The sequence below is a fragment of the Rhinoderma darwinii genome, chromosome 2 (assembly GCF_050947455.1).
Source record: "Rhinoderma darwinii isolate aRhiDar2 chromosome 2, aRhiDar2.hap1, whole genome shotgun sequence".
Lineage (NCBI taxonomy): Eukaryota > Metazoa > Chordata > Amphibia > Anura > Rhinodermatidae > Rhinoderma > Rhinoderma darwinii.
The window spans coordinates 263,245,580-263,264,291 of NC_134688.1; the positions used below are offsets into that span (position 1 = coordinate 263,245,580).

The 18,712-nt window shown below is 39.0% G+C and overlaps 1 protein-coding gene across 1 annotated transcript in view; it reads left to right on the top strand.

Annotated features, from left to right (window-relative positions):
* LOC142742956 (mannosyl-oligosaccharide 1,2-alpha-mannosidase IA-like) overlaps window positions 1-18,712 on the top strand; it is a 97,332-nt gene that overhangs the window by 23,771 nt on the left and 54,849 nt on the right. Inside the window, exons 2-3 of the mRNA XM_075853232.1 lie at window positions 11,432-12,122; window positions 14,927-15,023. Of these exons, the coding sequence (XP_075709347.1) occupies window positions 11,556-12,122; window positions 14,927-15,023 (664 nt within the window). The 5' untranslated portion in view covers window positions 11,432-11,555. The remainder of the gene's footprint in view (window positions 1-11,431; window positions 12,123-14,926; window positions 15,024-18,712) is intronic.

Here is an 18,712-nt window from a genome sequence, read left to right on the forward strand (position 1 = left end):
CTTCATCCAACTCGGACGGGCACCGGACCACTCAAAAACCTGGGAATATATATTCAAAATTCCCGCCTTTTTACCAAAGGGATCCAAGGAAAACACCGGATTTTCTCGCCACATAAGGAATTTTCCAGAACCTGTGCATGCCAAGACCAAGTGGGGGCGGGGGGGGCACCGCTGACCTGAACTTGACCTTATACAGGTAAGTACCAAATGAAATAGGGGGAAAAAAAGGGGGGTTAAAGCAAATCACCTTTAACCAATGAGCATAAAAAGAACTGGTCACCGTGTTAACCATGAGGGTTCTATGCTGTAAACAGGCTAATAGCCCCTATTCATGAGATTAATATTTTATAAAAATTATAGTTTATTCTGACCCATTGAGTGTTGACATTTTTCTCCTTGGTGGGTAGTCCACCTACACAGGCTGCAGATTTTGTTGCACATTTTGTGCTGCCTGCAGAAGCAGCATTCAAATAAATGGATCTAATTTTCAGTCGCAGAACATTTCTGCATCAAAATCTGCAGCATTTGCAGGAGGTATAAGGGTTTGTTCACACGACCTGTTTTCGTAAGTTTTTCGGGCCGTAAATGGCTGAAAATTCGGAAGCAGAACGCCTCCAAGCATCTGCCAATTAATTTTAATGGCAAAAACGGCGTTCTTTTCCGACGGGCTGTTTTTTTACGCAGCCGTTTTAAAACGGCTGCGAAAAAGAAGTGCATGTCACTTCTTGAGCAGTTTTTCATTGACTCCATAGAAGAACAGCTCCAAAAACAGCCGTAAAAAACGCAGTGGAAAACACGAGTTTGCTTAAAAAAACTTCTGAAAACAGCTCCGTATTTTCAGACGTTTTCGATTTTGTGTGTGCACATACCCTAAGGATGAAGTCACACTGGATGGAAATTCTGTGGATTTTCTGTGTGGAATTTCTGTTGCTGAAAACCTGCAGTGAATTCACCACATCCACAAGCTGCCAAACATTTTCCGAATGGAAATCAGAGCATTCTGCAGATTTTCGAATCCACACCATGCTCATTCTGTTCTGGATGTTTACTACGGATCTCATCCTTTTTAACCCCTTAAAGAGACTCTGTCACCAGATCGGCGCTGTAATGTAGATAACAGCAGTGGTTTTTATTTTGAAAAACGATCATTTTTGAGCAAGTTATGAACAATTTTAGATTTATGCTAATTTGTTTCTTAATAGACAACTGGGCGCGTTTTTACTTTTGACCAACTGGGCGTTGTACAGAGGAGTGTATGAAGCTGACCAATCAGTGACCAATCAGCGTCATACACTTCTCATTGTTCCAGCCCATTGTTCCTGTGTGATTGTGCAGTGAAAGAAGCCGGGCTGGAACAATGAGAAGTGTATGACGCTGATTGGTCACTGATTGGTCAGCATCATACACTTCTCTGTACAACGCCCAGTTGGTCAAAAGTAAAAACACGCCAAGTTGTCTATTAACAAAGTAATTTGCATAAATCTAAAATAGTTTATAACTTGGTGAAAAATGATAGTTTTTAAAAATAAAAACCACTGCTGTTATATACATTACAGCGACGATTAGATTATTTAGGAGATAGGGCACTTAAAATCTGGTGACAGAGCCTCTTTAAAGGCATTGTGTTGCCAGAAAAACATGTTTTGTTTTTTTTAATTAAACATTTAGTGTGTGGGTGATTAAACATTGTTCAAATTTTTTTTATTTTTTTCACGAGTCAGGAAATATTATAAATTAATTCTAATTTATAATACTACCCATTTTTGGTCACTAGATGGAGCTATTCCCAAAATTGCAGCATTGCAACATTGGGTTAAAAGCCCTCGCTCTAGTGAGCTCTCAGCATCCCCCCCTCCTTTATCCTGGCTAGTGCCGGGATAAACGAGGGGTTTGAACGGTGTAACCTCCTACACTGTGTGTAGCCATTTTTTGAGCTAACACACAGTGTAGTAGGTTTACATACAGTAGTAAACACACACAAACACGAACATACATTGAAATCTCTTACCTGCTCCTGCCGCCGCGGCTCCCTCCGGCCCGTCCGCTCCGTTTGCTGCCGCTGGTCCAAGTGCACAAATCCGGAAGCCGCGACCGGAAGTAGTAATATTACTGTCCGGCCGCGACTTCCGGTCCACAGGAAAATGGCGCCGGACGGCGCCAATTTCGAATTGGACTGTGTGGGAGCGGCGCATGCGCAGTTCCCACACAGACGCCGTACACGGAAGTCAATGGGACGGGAGCCGTTCGCAGTCCCTATGGGACTGTGGCTGCCGTATTCCATGTCTGTATGTGTCGTTAATCGACACAGACAGAAATGGAACAAAAAATGGCAGCCCCCATAGGGAAGAAAAAGTGTAAAAATAAGAAAAAGTAAAACACAAACACACAAATGAATATAAACGTTTTTAATAAAGCACTAACATCTTTAACATATAAAAAAATAATTTGTGATGACACTGTTCCTTTAAGGACACGGCCAATTTTGGAGTTGAGGTCAGAACAATTTTTCTATATTTCCCTCTTTGCATCCCGACACTCACAACTTTTTTTATTTTTTGTACGATGTAGTTGTATGAGACTTTGTTTTTTGCGGAACTAGTTGTACTTTATTATTTATTTATTTCAGTTACTTATATAGTGCCAACATATTACGCAGTGCTGTACAGAGATCCTCTTTTTTTTTATTTTACTGTCCCCATTGGGGCTCACAATCTAAATTCCCTATTTGTATGTTTTTGGGGTGTGGGAGGAAACTGGAGTACCCGGAGGAAACCCACGCAAACACAGGGAGAACATACAAACTCCATGCAGATGTTGTCCTTGGTTGGATTTAAACCCAGGACCCCAGTGATGCAAGGCAACAGTGCTACCCACTTAGCCACCGTGCTGCCCTTATGTAGATACCATTGTTTGGTACAAATACATTATCGTTTAATTTATATAAATTTTTATTTTGGCAAAAATGCAGAATAAAAGCAGTTTCGCTGCATTTTTTGTATTTGTTTTTTACACCATACACTGATCATCATAAGTTATACATTTGTTGTTACGGTTGTGGCGATACCACATATGTCTATATTATTTTACATTTTGGGACTTATATTTAAAAAAAATTATTTATTGTAAAAAATTTGTATTTCTGTGTATTTTTTTACTATTTTTTTTTTAGTTAACATTATTTAAAAAAAAAATGAATTTAACTTTTTTTTTTAATCCCATAGAGGGATTTTTCATTTTGATTTTGATTTTTTAACTGTAATGAACTGGCATATATCTATATGCCAGTACATTAGCCTGTGTACTGATTGTACACAGGCAGTTGTTAGGGCATACCTCAGTATGCCTTAACAACAGGAAATATGGTCAGACAGCCCTGGGGTCCTTCAATGGACCCTGGGCTGTCTGGCCATACAAGTTATGGCCTTTGATCGCGTCACTTGGATTTTCTGTGACGTGAACAAAGGGCATCTCCCCTCCTCTTATTTACTTTGAATGCCACGATCAGCTTTGATTGCGGCATTCAAGGGGTTAACGGCAGAGAGAAGAGGCTTCTCTTCTCTCCACCATTAGAGCGGGGCTGTGGCTGTTTATTAAAGTCGTTGCCCCGCTCCCAATCGCACACGGACACGGCTGTCACACGGGACGAGAATGCTCAGGGCGAGCATTCTCATCCTGTGTCGGCAACTAGTTAATGTAGAAGGGGTTTTTCACCTATCTTGATTTTGCCAATCTCTAATTGGTTTGTGAATTGCATTAGGATGCATTGAGAATAACAGGCAAATAAATTCTCTCATTGTATACTTTGGACTAGTGCAGATGTCTCAAACTTGGCCAGGTAAGTGGGCCGCACATAGAAAAAAATGTGAAGTTGACGGGCCGCATTACTTTCAATTCAACTTATTTTTATAGTAATGTAGTATTGTTATAGTAGTTCAAATAACTAATTGATTAACAATAATTTTGTATTGTATCAATAGTTATTTGAACTACTATAATAATACTGCATTACTATAATACTACATTACTATAATAATACTAAAGTACTATAATAATACCGCTAGGTTTAAACTTACCAGAAATTTGAGAGTTTACTCCACATACTTATTTTAACAACTTATTTTACTGCCACAGTGCCCTCTGTAGATATTGCCACAGTGCCCTCTGTAGATAGCGCCACACCCCCTTGAAGATAGCACCCCCCCTTAGTAGATAGTGCCCTCCGTAGATAGCGCCATTGGGACTCCCTCTAGGAGTGGAATCCCCAGCCAGAGCATAGGCCAGGGATTCCGCCCCTAGAGGGAACCCCTTATGTCACTGTCCATATATGGACAGTGACGACAGGGGCTTCTCCTGGAGCGGAATCCCCTGCCAGAGCGTCGCCAACGCATAAAGTAGCGTTGTGCCCGGGGAGTCTTCGGCAAACGGAGGAGCTCCCTCTGCTTCTCCACACTGAACTAATGCTGAAGCAGGGAGCTGACAGTTCCTTGCTTCAGCATTGGTTTCAACTGCATTTGCGTCCTGAGGGCGCAGATACAGTTGACAGCGGGACATACCCCCGGCTACCCGGGACACCGCCCAGAATTCGGGACTGTCCCGCTGAATCCGGGACGGTTGGGAGGTATGGCCCGGGGGGAATTTAGGTTGTGTGTGGGGCAATATCTACAGTGGGGGTGCACTATCTACAGGGGGCTGTGTGGCCATTGCTCACCTATCACCAACAGACTGCGCATCTTAATGACGTCATGAAGGAGCGCCGGTGCATTCCTCTTTTGGCCTGCTCTCTCCTCTCCCGAGGGAACTACGGTGCCCCACAAGCCGCAGATGACAGCCTCAAGGGCTGCATGCGGCCCGTGGGCTGCGTGTTTGAGACCCCTGGACTAGAGAGTCGACAAAGCATGTGAAACAATTCACTCATCTGTTATTTATCATGTCTTTATAGCATTTACGATAAATAAAAAAATGCTATTTTATGTTACAAAATCACTAGTTACTATTAAAAATGAATTGTTTTGCCCATATTCCAAAAAAATGCCAATTGATCATTTTGGGACATATTGCTATTGATTGTTACCATGCAATTGAGCAATATTTTTTGCAATTTTAATAGTGCGATTAACCAGGATTTTGTGTTTCCTATACTTATTGCAGTCCCCCAATACCTGTTGCCTAAGAGAGCTGCCTCAGTTTGACTGCCCCACCTTCTGCCCATTGTTTGCAAAAATAGAACAATCATGGATTCCTATGGCAACCTCTCCTACACATTTACATTTACACATAAGTTAAATGTAATGAGTTGGAAAGCCAAGGCTGAAAACAATATCAACATAGATTGACTATTTTAAATCTTCCGAATAAATGGTCTGTGTCGACTTTGGAACACTCATTTACAATGTTGCCTTGAATTTTAAGTATCATAGTTTAGTCCAGATTCTCTAATCTCAAAATGAACGATCAATGCTGGTCTCAAGGCTCCGTCTGCTTTTCCTTGTAGCTGTGAGCCTTTGGTTTCTTGTAAGGATATTCACGTGCATTTTCTGGGAATTTGAAGAATTCTGTTGATATAAAGTATGACAGACTGTATGAACAATTGCTCCTCAAGGTCTTCCGGCTGCCTGCTGTAAAACTAATTTTTTTTATATTTCTCAGCAAAAAGGCAATAAAAAATGAACTGAAACATGTAGCTCTTAATTACTGACTCTACAGATATATTCATACATGTTATATTTACACACACACACATATATATATATATATATATATATATATATATATATATATATATATACACACACACACAGTAGTTTTTATCTGCAATTACGCATTTGGAATTGTGGATAAAATACTGACACATTAATTTCTATTGACCATGGACACCTTCCCATATATTTACGGGTGTTTGTCCGGGCCGTTGAAATGACCCGCAAAAAATAGGACGTGTTCTATTTTTCACATTTACAGACCATGCTCCTATACGTATTAATGTGAGCTTGGTCCGCAAATGTGGCTGACACTCCGCGGCTTGTCCATGCAGTATTTACTGACCGTAAATACTGCATGGTCGGGTACATGGGGCCTAATGTATATGTTTGTTTGAGATAGAGAAATTAAATTGTGAACACCATTGGGGAATTTGATGATCTCTGTACAGATCTGCGGAATATGTTGGCGTTATATAAGCAACAGGAAATAAATAGTAAATAAAAATACATCTTGAATAAGAGAGGACAAAAACTAGTCAGGGGGAAATTCCACACATAATCTGAATTATCTTGTTTTTTTTGGGTGGTTTGATATAAAATGATACTAAAGTATGCCGACTCACATTTTCACAAGATTTTCTGACAAGTCCACCAATTCCAGGTTTTCACTCCACTTGAAATTCAGCAAAAAGTTACAAACTCATTTTCAGTTTCAGTGCTCTTAGATATCATGACACTTAGATGTCTTCATGATAATACCAAATACATATACAATTCCAGATGATGAACGGGCAAAAACCATTGGCCAAACTAGTCAAATTGGCTATTTCAAGCAATTTCTGTCTACTTCCAATACTACTGTCTGTAGGTTTGCAAGAAGAGCATAGGAAGTGGAGTAACACATGACTAAAGGATCATTCTACATACCGGGTTTGTAGTGTGTAACCATGGAGACACATAGGTCTGCATAAGCACTATGTACGCAAACCAGTAGGCTATTTTTAAATTAAGACTATTTGCACAGTTACTTCATTTAGTATTTTAGATGCATTGAAGCAATAAATATAGATTTGTTGCAAAAGTATACATATCCTTTAATGTTACTATGTACTGTAGGTTGCAGTCTTAGAACCTGCAATTTTACGGGGAAATTAGAGGCCCCTATTTGTTATCTTTTGACTGATGGCAACAGTTAAAGTGACTTGTCCTAGGGACCGATCCAATTAATATATACAAAGAATTGACATCCGAAATCCCAGGGACAGCTGATACCCGAATGCTATAAATGGGCCACAGGGGAGTTGCTCTTTTATTGAGGGAACGGGTCTTACAATAACTGTGGTTAAGCATGTTATTCTCTATTCTCACATAGTTTCTAAGATCTAAATGTAAATCTTCTGAATTGACTGACCCGTCAAAGAAGTTCTGTGAGATATTTACGTCTTGACCTTCTTTCTTCAGTTTCCTCTAAGTTATATAAATTCTGCCTTAGGGTGTACCAGAGTATAACACTCAATCATATAGACACTGGCTTAATATTTTTGACTTATGCCAGTATTTCATTGTGGCTGGAATGGGGTTTGATTGAAATGGTTCCCAGCGGAGGCAGGAAATTCTAATGTAGTAAAGGGGATTAGATTATATTTAGGATGAAGAAAGAAAAAGCTTGAGCTTGACCCAGTTCTAAGTGCAATGACAAATAGTAACTGTATGTAAGTGTGAAACAAAATTCCTATCTCTATCATTTGTTTACGTTCATGTGAAGCTGCCCTATTTTGTATAGTAGCCTTATCTTTGTTCCAGGGAAAGTGTCATGTATTTTAGTTTAGTTTAATTTATTAGATGTAAGTATGTAGATAATAAACAATGTTTGGTCTTTTTTGAATGCTGTAGCTATTTATTTTTTATGTATTAAACCTTCCCTGTAGATATACACACTTTCTTCCTGTATTGCCTATATAGACAGCGCAGCAGGGTGTGCAGTTATGGCAGATGAAATGAATGGTGTTAGTCATAGACTATTGCATTCTCCAGGAAGGGAGGGACTACTGCTTCCACCTCAAAGACCAGGAAGTAATAGGATTAATGCATACAGAGTCTGCTGACTCTGTCCCAGTCTGCGCAGCAAAGCTGACAAGTGAGCTACAGTAAATTAGAAATATCAGCTTATTATATTTGCTCTAGTGGCGAGTGTGAAAACCGAAACATTTCAAGATCTATTTTACTCTATATTGACATTCACATAAAAAAAAAACATTATAAAAAATGCATCGCAATATGTCATTTTCTAATGATACATTCCCTTTAAAAACTTTCGACACTTTCTTTAATAAAAACAATATGTAAATGGTAACTGTGTTCATATTGAATATCACAATTTATTATTAGATGGTGCTGTTGTGAATTTCAAATACAATTAAATGTATTTATGTCAAAGTATATTTCATATTATATTAGGAAGACATTCCTTGCTGTTACAATTGATCTGCAACACAGTACAGTATTCATGGGGCTTCAGCTAATTAGTACTCATTAGTCTCCTATTGTTTGTAGCAGGCCTAAAAGCAATGCCGGTGACATCCAATCAGAAGAGATCTCAAGAAAGAATAGAGCAAGGCAGAAGGCAGTGGAAGAATGTTACAATGTAAATACAAATTCTAGCACAGTTATATTGGATTGTAGTTTGATAATAGCGCCAAAAAATATTTATAACAGAAATATATTCATATAATTTAGAGTAGCTTAAAGGCTATGTACACTTTAGAAGCAAACATTTTTTTTTCTTTAATAAAACAATGTTTTATCTGATTTTGAAAAACTTTTAAATGGATTTTTATTTAAAAAAAAAAAAATAGTTTAACTTTTTAAGATACAGCTTCTATGTATCCTGTATACATAGAAGCTGTATCGCTCCATCAATGCCGAATTGGTCATGTCAGCTGAACTGACGGTTCGGCTGAAAGCTGGTCCTGTATATCTTTGACATGCACGATCTAGAGAATTAAAAAAATGTTAGCTTCAAATGTGTACATAGCCTTTAGAGCATTGCCACCTTTCTTTTGTTCCGCCAATGTATCTAAAATAAAAAATGACGTAACTTTGCAATAGTCTGTACTAAAAATAAACTGCAGTTTTATGTATACAGCTTCTATGTAAACCAATGTTTTTACTTTTTCATGTTCTCATGCATTATGTCTGCTGTGCCTCTTCATAATCTGTTTAAGGGTCTGCCACATAGACATGCTGATGACCATGGCTATTTTTTCCTATTTCCCCATCTGCAAACTATGATTGTCACGTCAATTGTTAATTGTAATCTGTAACTGTCTAAAATTTCTTCTAGAGTGCCCCCTCTCAATTTCCTGCCTTAAAGAATGAATGACATGGCTGCCTTAGACTGATCAATAACACAAATGTATCGGTACAAAAATAAATTTTAATGTATAAAGTATAACAGAGAAAATATGTCAATGTCATATGTGAAGTAAAGTTTGTGCAACAAGCCCAACAACTAACTCCTTATAGTGCATCATTACAGGAACAGGTCCGCTCTACTATTAGTCCAAAAGAAGGGAGGGGAGTGCTCCCGTCATGAATACAGAGGACTCATAACTTTATGTCTTCTGTATTGTTTGTTAGGATCTATTAGCCAAACATCACAATATTATTCTGTGCCACTTGGACTGAAGTAGAGCGGATCTGTCCCTGTAATAATCTACCCTTGAATATGGCAACATATTCAGGTAACAGATCTGCTATTTAAGGTTGGCATAGATATAAAGATTTTTAATCCGGAGAAGAATTGAATACATATTCGGTATTCGAATATTAATCTGATAAAAAGATATTTTTCTATGATTTGATATTTTATTATGATCAGTCAGAAAATTATTGGGAACATTGGAAAAATTATTACGTTGAATTTTTGCATTTACCAACATGGGAAATTCTTGCCATCTGAGAATGATTTTAAAGCATATCCAATGATTTTTCAGATCATTGGAACAGATTTCCATTGTTATCACCAATAAATCATGATGAAGCGGCAACATTATCTTCATGTTTATGACCATGCACTTTTTCTAATGTACAAAGCCCATTGCCCTTTCAAATGGCACATATTGACACCATAAAAAAAGTCTTGGAGTATTCTGTCCATAAACATTTATGGCATATCCATGATATGCCATAAATCTCTTAAAGGTGAGGGTCACACCGCTGAAAGCTCCACCTTTTAGATGATAGCTATCCCATGACCCACATTTTCCGCTGGTGGCATACGTAACTAGAAGAACCTGGGAGAGCCAGCTACGCCTGTTCGGCTGTTTCCGTAACTCCCATGTGCTATAACGGAGAGGGATGATCACAATAAGTTTTCTAGAGTACAATGGACCCCTATTTTGACAGTAGGTGGGGGTGTTATTAGGCTTTTTAATTCCAAAGTTGAAAATGAAATGCCGTCTCTCCAAATTGGAGATGGAAAAATTCCAGGATGGACTATATAATCTGCCAAAATTTTGCCTCCCTGCAGTCAGAAAAGGGTGCTGTTTGTAGTGCAGTTCTCAGCCTTCAATCATGGATGGTGTACCCCTGGCTTAAAAGGGTTGTCTTATGAAGACAACACCTGACAAAATGCCCTATTCTGTGGCGTACCTTCAATGGAGACAAACAACGAAACCTTTATGGAGCCCATTGTGAAATGGGGCCCAGCACTGCACTAATTCTTGTGCTTCCAGACACAAAGTTTCAGCGTTTTCTAGCACCCACCACTAGGGGGTGCTCGCTTCATAGAGATTTGTGCAGCTCTCATTTTTAATAGTAGCTGTATAAATGCACATGCACTGAGCTCACCCTAGTGGTGGCTTAAGTCAGCCACAGTTTTATAATTTTAAGTGTAAAGGGATGAAGGGGATTTGGAACTCACTGGGGAGATTTATCACCTTTATGGCATAGATACACTAAAAAACATGCCATTTGCGCTGAATACCATATTCATAAAGCCCCTGTGCCACTTTTTCTAACTTGTGCAATTGTGTCATAAAAAGCAAGCCAGGCTACAGAGTAGCACATAATGCGACTCATTTGTAAACAATCTCTGCCACCTTTCTTAAATAAGTGACGGAAAACAATGTCAGGTCTATCATGGCTTTGGTCTTACCCCACTCCACATTAACCTACATATGTCTCTACATTTCTGCTTTCAGTCAGGCCCATTCTAAATTTTGCTATGGGGCCCTATGATTTCTATATATCCTCCTGGCCCTATTAGGACATATGAATGTCATATATGGGAGTCCCCCGTCATTTATCCCTGAAGCAGAAATGTCTGACTGGCCGTGGCTTCCTCCGGCAAGATCAGCAGTTTGCCAAGGATGTTGGGAGCCCAGACCCATGGCGGTTCCTATAGGAATAAGGTTGTCTGTGATGAGACAACCTCTTTAGGCTCAGAAAAAAGGATGATTGATCACTGCTTATGTTTAGATACCATGTGCCTCTAACTAAGGGTCATAACCTGTATTGGTAGAATTGTCTTCCTTCTGTATTACCTTTTTCATGGCTACCAATGATAACTTGTTCTCTGTGGAGCACAAATTTTATTTTCATTTTACATTTTTCTTTTGTATCGTGCTGAAAATATAGATGAGTTGGAGGAGTAATCTACTAGTGTGTACAGGGCTATAAGCCTTTTTCAATTTATCATTTTGTTGTCTTTTTATAATTTTCTATTATAGGTGTCAACACTTCAGCATCTTCACGGATCAACTATCACAGTAATTTTGAAGAGTTGCAAAATTTGAAACACAATGTCTATGCAATGTCATGATGAGCATGTAACAACCAGTGACATAGGAATACATGCAAATTAAAAAAATGTTTCTTCGGAAAATTTCTGGGATATTTCCAGCTGGATTTGGACTTCGTCTGTCACAAAAATTTTTATTTTTATTGTTTTTGTCCGGATTTATTACGCTATGCTTTGGGACACTGTTTCTCTTACCAGATACATCAAAATTTAGGAGAATATTTTTATCTAGTACACAGGGCCAGAATGGGGAAAGATTACATAACTATGCTAGTAAGAAAATGAACAAAAAAACTGTTGAAGATCAAAAGTCACTGCTAAGAAATACAAATCAAGAAAAGTGGAGATCCAAAGACAAGTTTGATGTGGATGTCAAACCACTGGGATTCCTAGCCAGCAACTATGAAACACAAAAAGAAGATGTTTTACTGAACAGAGAACACAGAGTAGCTGCTAAAGCCAAAAATAAAGAGAGTGAGACATCTGCAGCTCAGAAGAACCACGCTGACTTTGTTTTCGATTACAAGGCTTTCCAAAAATCCCTTAAATATCCACCACTGGGAAATCAACCTGAATCAAAAGATTCAGAAATACGAGAAAAAAGAAACAAGATAAAGGAGGTAACTGTGCCATTACTTTACTATTTCTTCAAAAAAGTAGTGAATGAACCTAGACGTCTTTGATCTGACAGTATACAAGGCCGTATCTTCCTGTCCAGTGTAATTTGTTTGACTTCTATATTTATAATATATGGATTGATTTTATTTCTTTGTTCTTTCATCCAAAGTTACACCACTTTAATACATGTATCATAGATAGGACAGGAAGACAGATTGATAAATGGAAGTAGCAGATTGAAGAATGGTATACCGCTTGCTCAACGGCAGATACTGTAATGCCAATAGATTTTTGTTGTTTTTATAGTCTTACAAATAATTCACAATGGATGAGCTACAAAAAAAAACACTGGACTGTATTCATACATGTTCTTGGTGCAGTTTTGTTTAGCTAAAAGCCAGGAGTGGATCCAAAAGGACTTGCATGTCTCTTCGTTCTTGTATCCAAGGGCTTTGACTAAAAAACTGCCCTGAAAACTGTATCAAAAACTGCAACAGTCTTTGTGACGACCACCCAACATTGCTTTGAAAACTGGTCTTCTAGAGGGGTGGTCCCCTGAAAGAAGATGGCCAGTATGCATTTTATATGATGGGACTGAAATCTGTCACCGGAAATCTGGTCTAGATGAAAGGGTGGTCTTCTCAAAGAGGTGGTCTTTTGGAGAGGTTTCACTGTGCAGCATGTCAAATCAGCCTAAGACCAAAATCACACAAGCAGGTTACTTTCTAGCCAAAGCTAGGAGCAGTTACAAGAATAGAGAAACCTATAAAAGAAAGGATTTATACTTCTTATATCCATTCCTGTGTTTGGTTAACATTAAGGGTATGTTCACACGGCGGGGGTCCGTAACGGCTGAAATTACGGGGATGTTTCAGCCTGAAAACATCCCCGTAATTTCAGCCGTACCGGCATGTGCAGGCGCTTGAACGCCGCGTCAATTACGGCCGTAATTAGCGCTGCTATTCATTGGAGTCAATGAATAGCGGCTCCAATTACGGCCAAAGAAGTGACAGGTCACTTCTTTGACGCGGGCGTCTAGTTACGCGCCGTCATTTGACAGCGGCGCGTAAATATACGCCTCGTGTGAACAGACAAACGTCTGCCCATTGCTTTCAATGGGCAGATGTTTGTCAGCGCTATTGAGGCGCTATTTTCAGACGTAATTCGGGGCCAAAACGCCCGAATTACGTCCGTAAATAGGCCGTGTGAACATACCCAAACTGCACCAAAAACTGAAGCCTCTGGAATAGATCCCTCCTCTAGTAAGATTAAATTATTAAGGTCAGATGTTTCCAAGATCAGTCTCTAGAACAGGATTATAGTTATTACTATGTAAGGAAGATTTACATGTACAGGGGGAATACGTATATAATTTAACAATAAGATAGTCTATGTTTCACTTTTCTTATTGAAATAATTCCCAATAATATTTCAGAGTTAAGATAAAGTATAAGTGTGAGAAAAAGTTAAACTTTTACATGAATAAAAAAACCAAAAATTTTTGCTTTATTCAATAGATTTTTAGATGTTTCATTGTAATCTAATATATCTAATCTATCTATCTATCTATCTATCTATCTATCTATCTATCTATCTATCTATCTATCTATCTATCTATCTATCTATCTATCTATCTATCTATCATTTATCTACAAATAAAAGAAATCACAGCACTCCTGAACCCGTTTCAATTTAAATCGGTGATTTACTCATCCGCGTCAATTCAATATTTCAGCACTAATGCAGGGCCTTTCTCAAGCGTTAGGGATGAAACGTTGTATTGACATGGATGAATAAATCACCAATTTAAATTGAAACGGGTTCTGGAGGGCTGTGATTTCTTCTATTTGTATGTCTGGACCCTGGCTCAAGGATAAGTTCGCCTGGCACCCTATATGCATATTTATTTTGAAGTACTGCTATCTCTGCTTATATATCTATCCATCTATGTGCTTTTTTTTTTACTTTTTATAAAACTAAAATCCTGACAAAAGGCAGGACATAAATATTTATAAAACCTATAACGTAATTCTTCAACAACTATTTTGCATTTTCCTCTCACGAAGCTTGAAAAACGTCTTGGGAAAATATTTAGAAATGTCATATTTGAGCTTCACCATTTCCTACCCCAAAACCCATTAAATGTACTCTCCTAAACTGATAATGTTGAAGAAAAATTATGGCAAAGGGTTATCATGAGAGATGATTATGGGAGCTGGCTGGACTATAATTTTTTTTAGAAAGGATTGGAAAAATTGAAAATGAGAGTGGTTTGTTTTGTGTTTCTATATAAACTGTAGCTACTAATGCCAGACAGCTGCTACCAAGGCAAATATAATAATGTGATGCATCAATGGGACATGGATGTCCCTCATAAAAACCACAGTGTGGAGAATTTATCAATACGGTCAGATTTATTTTAATATCTCTCCATTCAAAAAGGTGACAAGTAAATTCATTTTTCCCAACATTCCTAAAATATTAAACATTTTACAGACCTCCCAACATTTGAACCCCCATTTGTGAGACACATTTAAGCCCCGCCCAGATCAAACCAAGGACACCCACAATGCAATCTGGGGACACCCACTGTTATGCAAATTTACATAAGTCCCACGCACCTTATGACCTGTTCGCGGGACAAACCCACAAATAATGGGTATGATTTTACTAATTGTAATTTTTTTTGTTCCAAATAATAGATGCAACTTTTACGTGTCCAAATACTATACTCTTGGATCTTTTTGAACAAGACAACAATGGTTTATATCCCGTTTACACCGCGTGTCCTTATTTTTACCAACAGATGATGAAATTTGCATGGTACAGCTACAAAGCATATGCATGGGGAGAGAATGAGCTGCGTCCAGTGACTAAAGATGGACATTTTGGAAGCCTATTTGGTAAGGTTCTTAGCAAAAAACACTAACATCTAACCCTTTGTGGGCCATTTTCACTAATTCCAAGTGAAACTGTCATAAACATATTAAAATATGCTAAAATCATAAAACATGTTAAGCAGCATTTAGTGTAACCAGCCATCAGCATAATATCATGGGAACTATGATAAAGGCAGATAACTGGAAAAGTTCATCTGTCGTATTAGATTTTTTTCGGTCATTGTCGGGTATGATGCTTGGAAAGCCAGTTGTGCCAAACGACAGATCTGCATCCCATCAATAGAAGCCCAGAACAGGTGACAGATCAAGGCAGAGAACGATTGGTGATTTGTCGTTTTAACTTATGGTGTTGTCCTCCAAAAATGACAACCTCCAGATTCCTAAGCTTCCTCTAGTGGTGGCTGCAGGCAGTGAATGTTTTATCATTTAAAGAGGCTGTGTCACCAGATTCTCAAATCCCTATCTCCTATTGCATGTGATCGGCGCTGCAATGTAGATAACAGTAAAGTTTTTGTTTTTTTTTAAACTTTCATTTTTGGCCAAGTTATGCGCTATTTTATATATATATGCAAATGAGGTTTAAAATGGACAACTGGCCGTTTTGTTTTTCGTTATGTCCAACTGTGCGTGTATTGTGTTTTTAACTGGGCGTGTTTACGTGTATGACGCTGACCAATCAGTGACCAGTCAGCATCATACACTCATCTCCATTGATTTACACAGCAGCGATGTGCAGCCACATAAACAGAGATTAACGTTAATCAAGTGTCCTGATAATGAGTACACATGAAATCCAGCCTGGATGTCATGTGTATTCAGAATCCTGACACTTCTGAATCTTTTCTGTGAGATTTGCAGCAAGGGAAACGAAATCTCGTTTATCTCCGAAATCTCGTGAGATTTCGTTTCCCGTGCTAGAAATCTCAAAGAAAAGAGTCAGAAGTGTCAGGATTCTGAATACACAAAATTGTCAGGATGCAGCAGAAATCTTATGTCTGTGGCAAGCTTTCAGTTTTCTGTAAATGACGGGCATAAAGACAACCTTTCAAGATTAACACTCGTTCAAAACTGCAGACAGCATGTTATAGAGCAGGATATTAAAACATAGTTGTGTGAGAAAAGATATAGTATAACCTGTAATTTTTATTAAATTAAATGCCTTCTAAGGCCTTATTCACACAAACTGTGAAATTGGCCATGTGACAGCTGTTTTTTTTTTAACAGCCGTCACATGGCTGCATAAAATGCAATGTATTCCTATGGGGCTATTCACACAGCGATTGTTTTAATGGACCATGTGAACGGACCGTGAAAAAATAGGACATGCCCTATTTTTGCCCGTTTTCACAGATCCCTTAATAGACCGCACGGATGCAAATCAACCGTGAAAAACGTCAGTTTTTCACATCCCATATGACACACCTTCGTGTGAATAAGGCCTAACTCTGGGCTTAAAAATGGTCTCACTCAGTGATTGTCAGCTATTTCTGTATTCACACTCATACAGGGACAGCGGTCAAGTGGTAGTTGAGACTGCCCACTGCACTCTTTAGCTCACAGTGTGCAGGGATTTCAATGAATAAGTTACAAGTTATGTTGATTCTTTTTGCAATAAAACTACATATGAATCTGCTCAGCTCCTACTTCTCTATAACATACTGCTTCCAGATATGACAGCATGTTCGACGTGACAGGTTCTCTTTAAGGGTATCATGCCGGTTCTTCCGGCTACCTATCTATAGAAATGTGGTATAGACTTTAAGGCTGGGTTCACACGACCACATTAACGTCCGTAATGGACGGACGTAGTTCGGCCGGAAGTCCCGGACCGAACTCAGTGCAGGGAGCCGGGCTCCTAGCATCATAGTTATGTACGACGCTAGGAGTCCCTGCCTCTCCGTGGAACTACTGTCCTGTACTGAAAACATGATTACAGTACGGGACAGTTGTCCTGCAGCGAGACAGGGACTCCTAGCGTCGTACATAACTATGATGCTAGGAGCCCGGCTCCCTGCACTGAGTTCGGTCCGGGACTTGCGGCCGAAATACGTCCGTCCATTACGGACGTTAATGTGGTCGTGTGAACCCAGCCTTAAAGAGGCTCTGTCACCAGATTTTGCAACCCCTATCTGCTATTGCAGCAGATCGGCGCTGCAATGTAGATTACAGTAACGTTTTTATTTTTAAAAAACGAGCATTTTTGGCCAAGTTATGACCATTTTCGTATTTATGCAAATGAGGCTTGCAAAAGTACAACTGGGCGTGTTTAAAAGTAAAAGTACAACTGGGCGTGTATTATGTGCGTACATCGGGGCGTGTTTACTACTTTTAATAGCTGCGCGTTCTGAAGAGAAGTATCATCCACTTCTCTTCAGAACGCCCAGCTTCTGGCAGTGCAGATCTGTGACGTCACTCACAGGTCCTGCATCGTGTCGACACCAGAGGCTACAGATGATTCTGCAGCAGCATCGGTGTTTGCAGGTAAGTCGATGTAGCTACTTACCTGCAAACGCTGATGCTGCTGCAGAATCAACTGTAGCCTCTGGTGTCGACACGATGCAGGACCTGTGAGTGACGTCACAGATCTGCACTGCCAGAAGCTGGGCGTTCTGAAGAGAAGTGGATGATACTTCTCATCAGAATGCCCAGCTAGTAAAAGTAGTAAACACGCCCCGATGTACGCACATAATACACGCCCAGTTGTACTTTTACTTTTCAACACGCCCAGTTGTACTTTTGCAAGCCTCATTTGCATAAATACGAAAATGGTCATAACTTGGCCAAAAATGCTCGTTTTTTAAAAATAAAAACGTTACTGTAATCTACATTGCAGCGCCGATCTGCTGCAATAGCAGATAGGGGTTGCAAAATCTGGTGACAGAGCCTCTTTAAGGTTCTGAAAACCATTGATGCCATTTTCTTATGTAATGAAGTGAAAATAATCACTTTTCTAATACACTTTTATAAAAAAACATTTCTGCAGCTTTTATGCATCCACTGTACATAGAAGCTGTAGAACATCGCAGTCAGCCGAATCTGTCAGTAAGCTGGACTGACGCCTCGGCTGAATAACATTTTTATAAAAAAATAAAAATAAAATTAAAGATTTACATAGCAGCAATTCTAGTTAGTTGAGAGTCTGTTTTCTTCTTTATATGGTGCGGTATTACAGTAGTAACACTCTAAAATAAGAAATCAGTGTAGGCAAATTTCCTCAGGCAGAAAAGATTTATGATTGGTCAGAAGTGTGGCATTACAGGACAGTGTTCATGACCGTGGGATAAACAGAGTACGGATCGTACCCCTTAAACATACTGCATGTGCCATTCCCAACTCCTTTAATCCACCCCTTTACCTTTTTGCACCCAATGATGACACTGAGACTTAGAGCTGGAATGAATTGGCCACAGCAGCCATTTTATTAAACACAACAGAAAAAACAATGCATTAATAAATACCATCAACACAAATACCAAATAAATAACCATAATTTAATCACCTTTTCACGCAAACCCCCCATCCAAACATCGTTCACGTGAAACCATACCATACGGAAAATTGGAGAGGTCCTTGGAGCTAATAAGAAGGATCTGGCGCCATTCTACCCATATCTGTATTATTTTACCCCCAGCCGTCCTTCACCAGGCTCAGGGGCACCATGCGAACCGCAGATGGCTAAAGCATTTCTATTT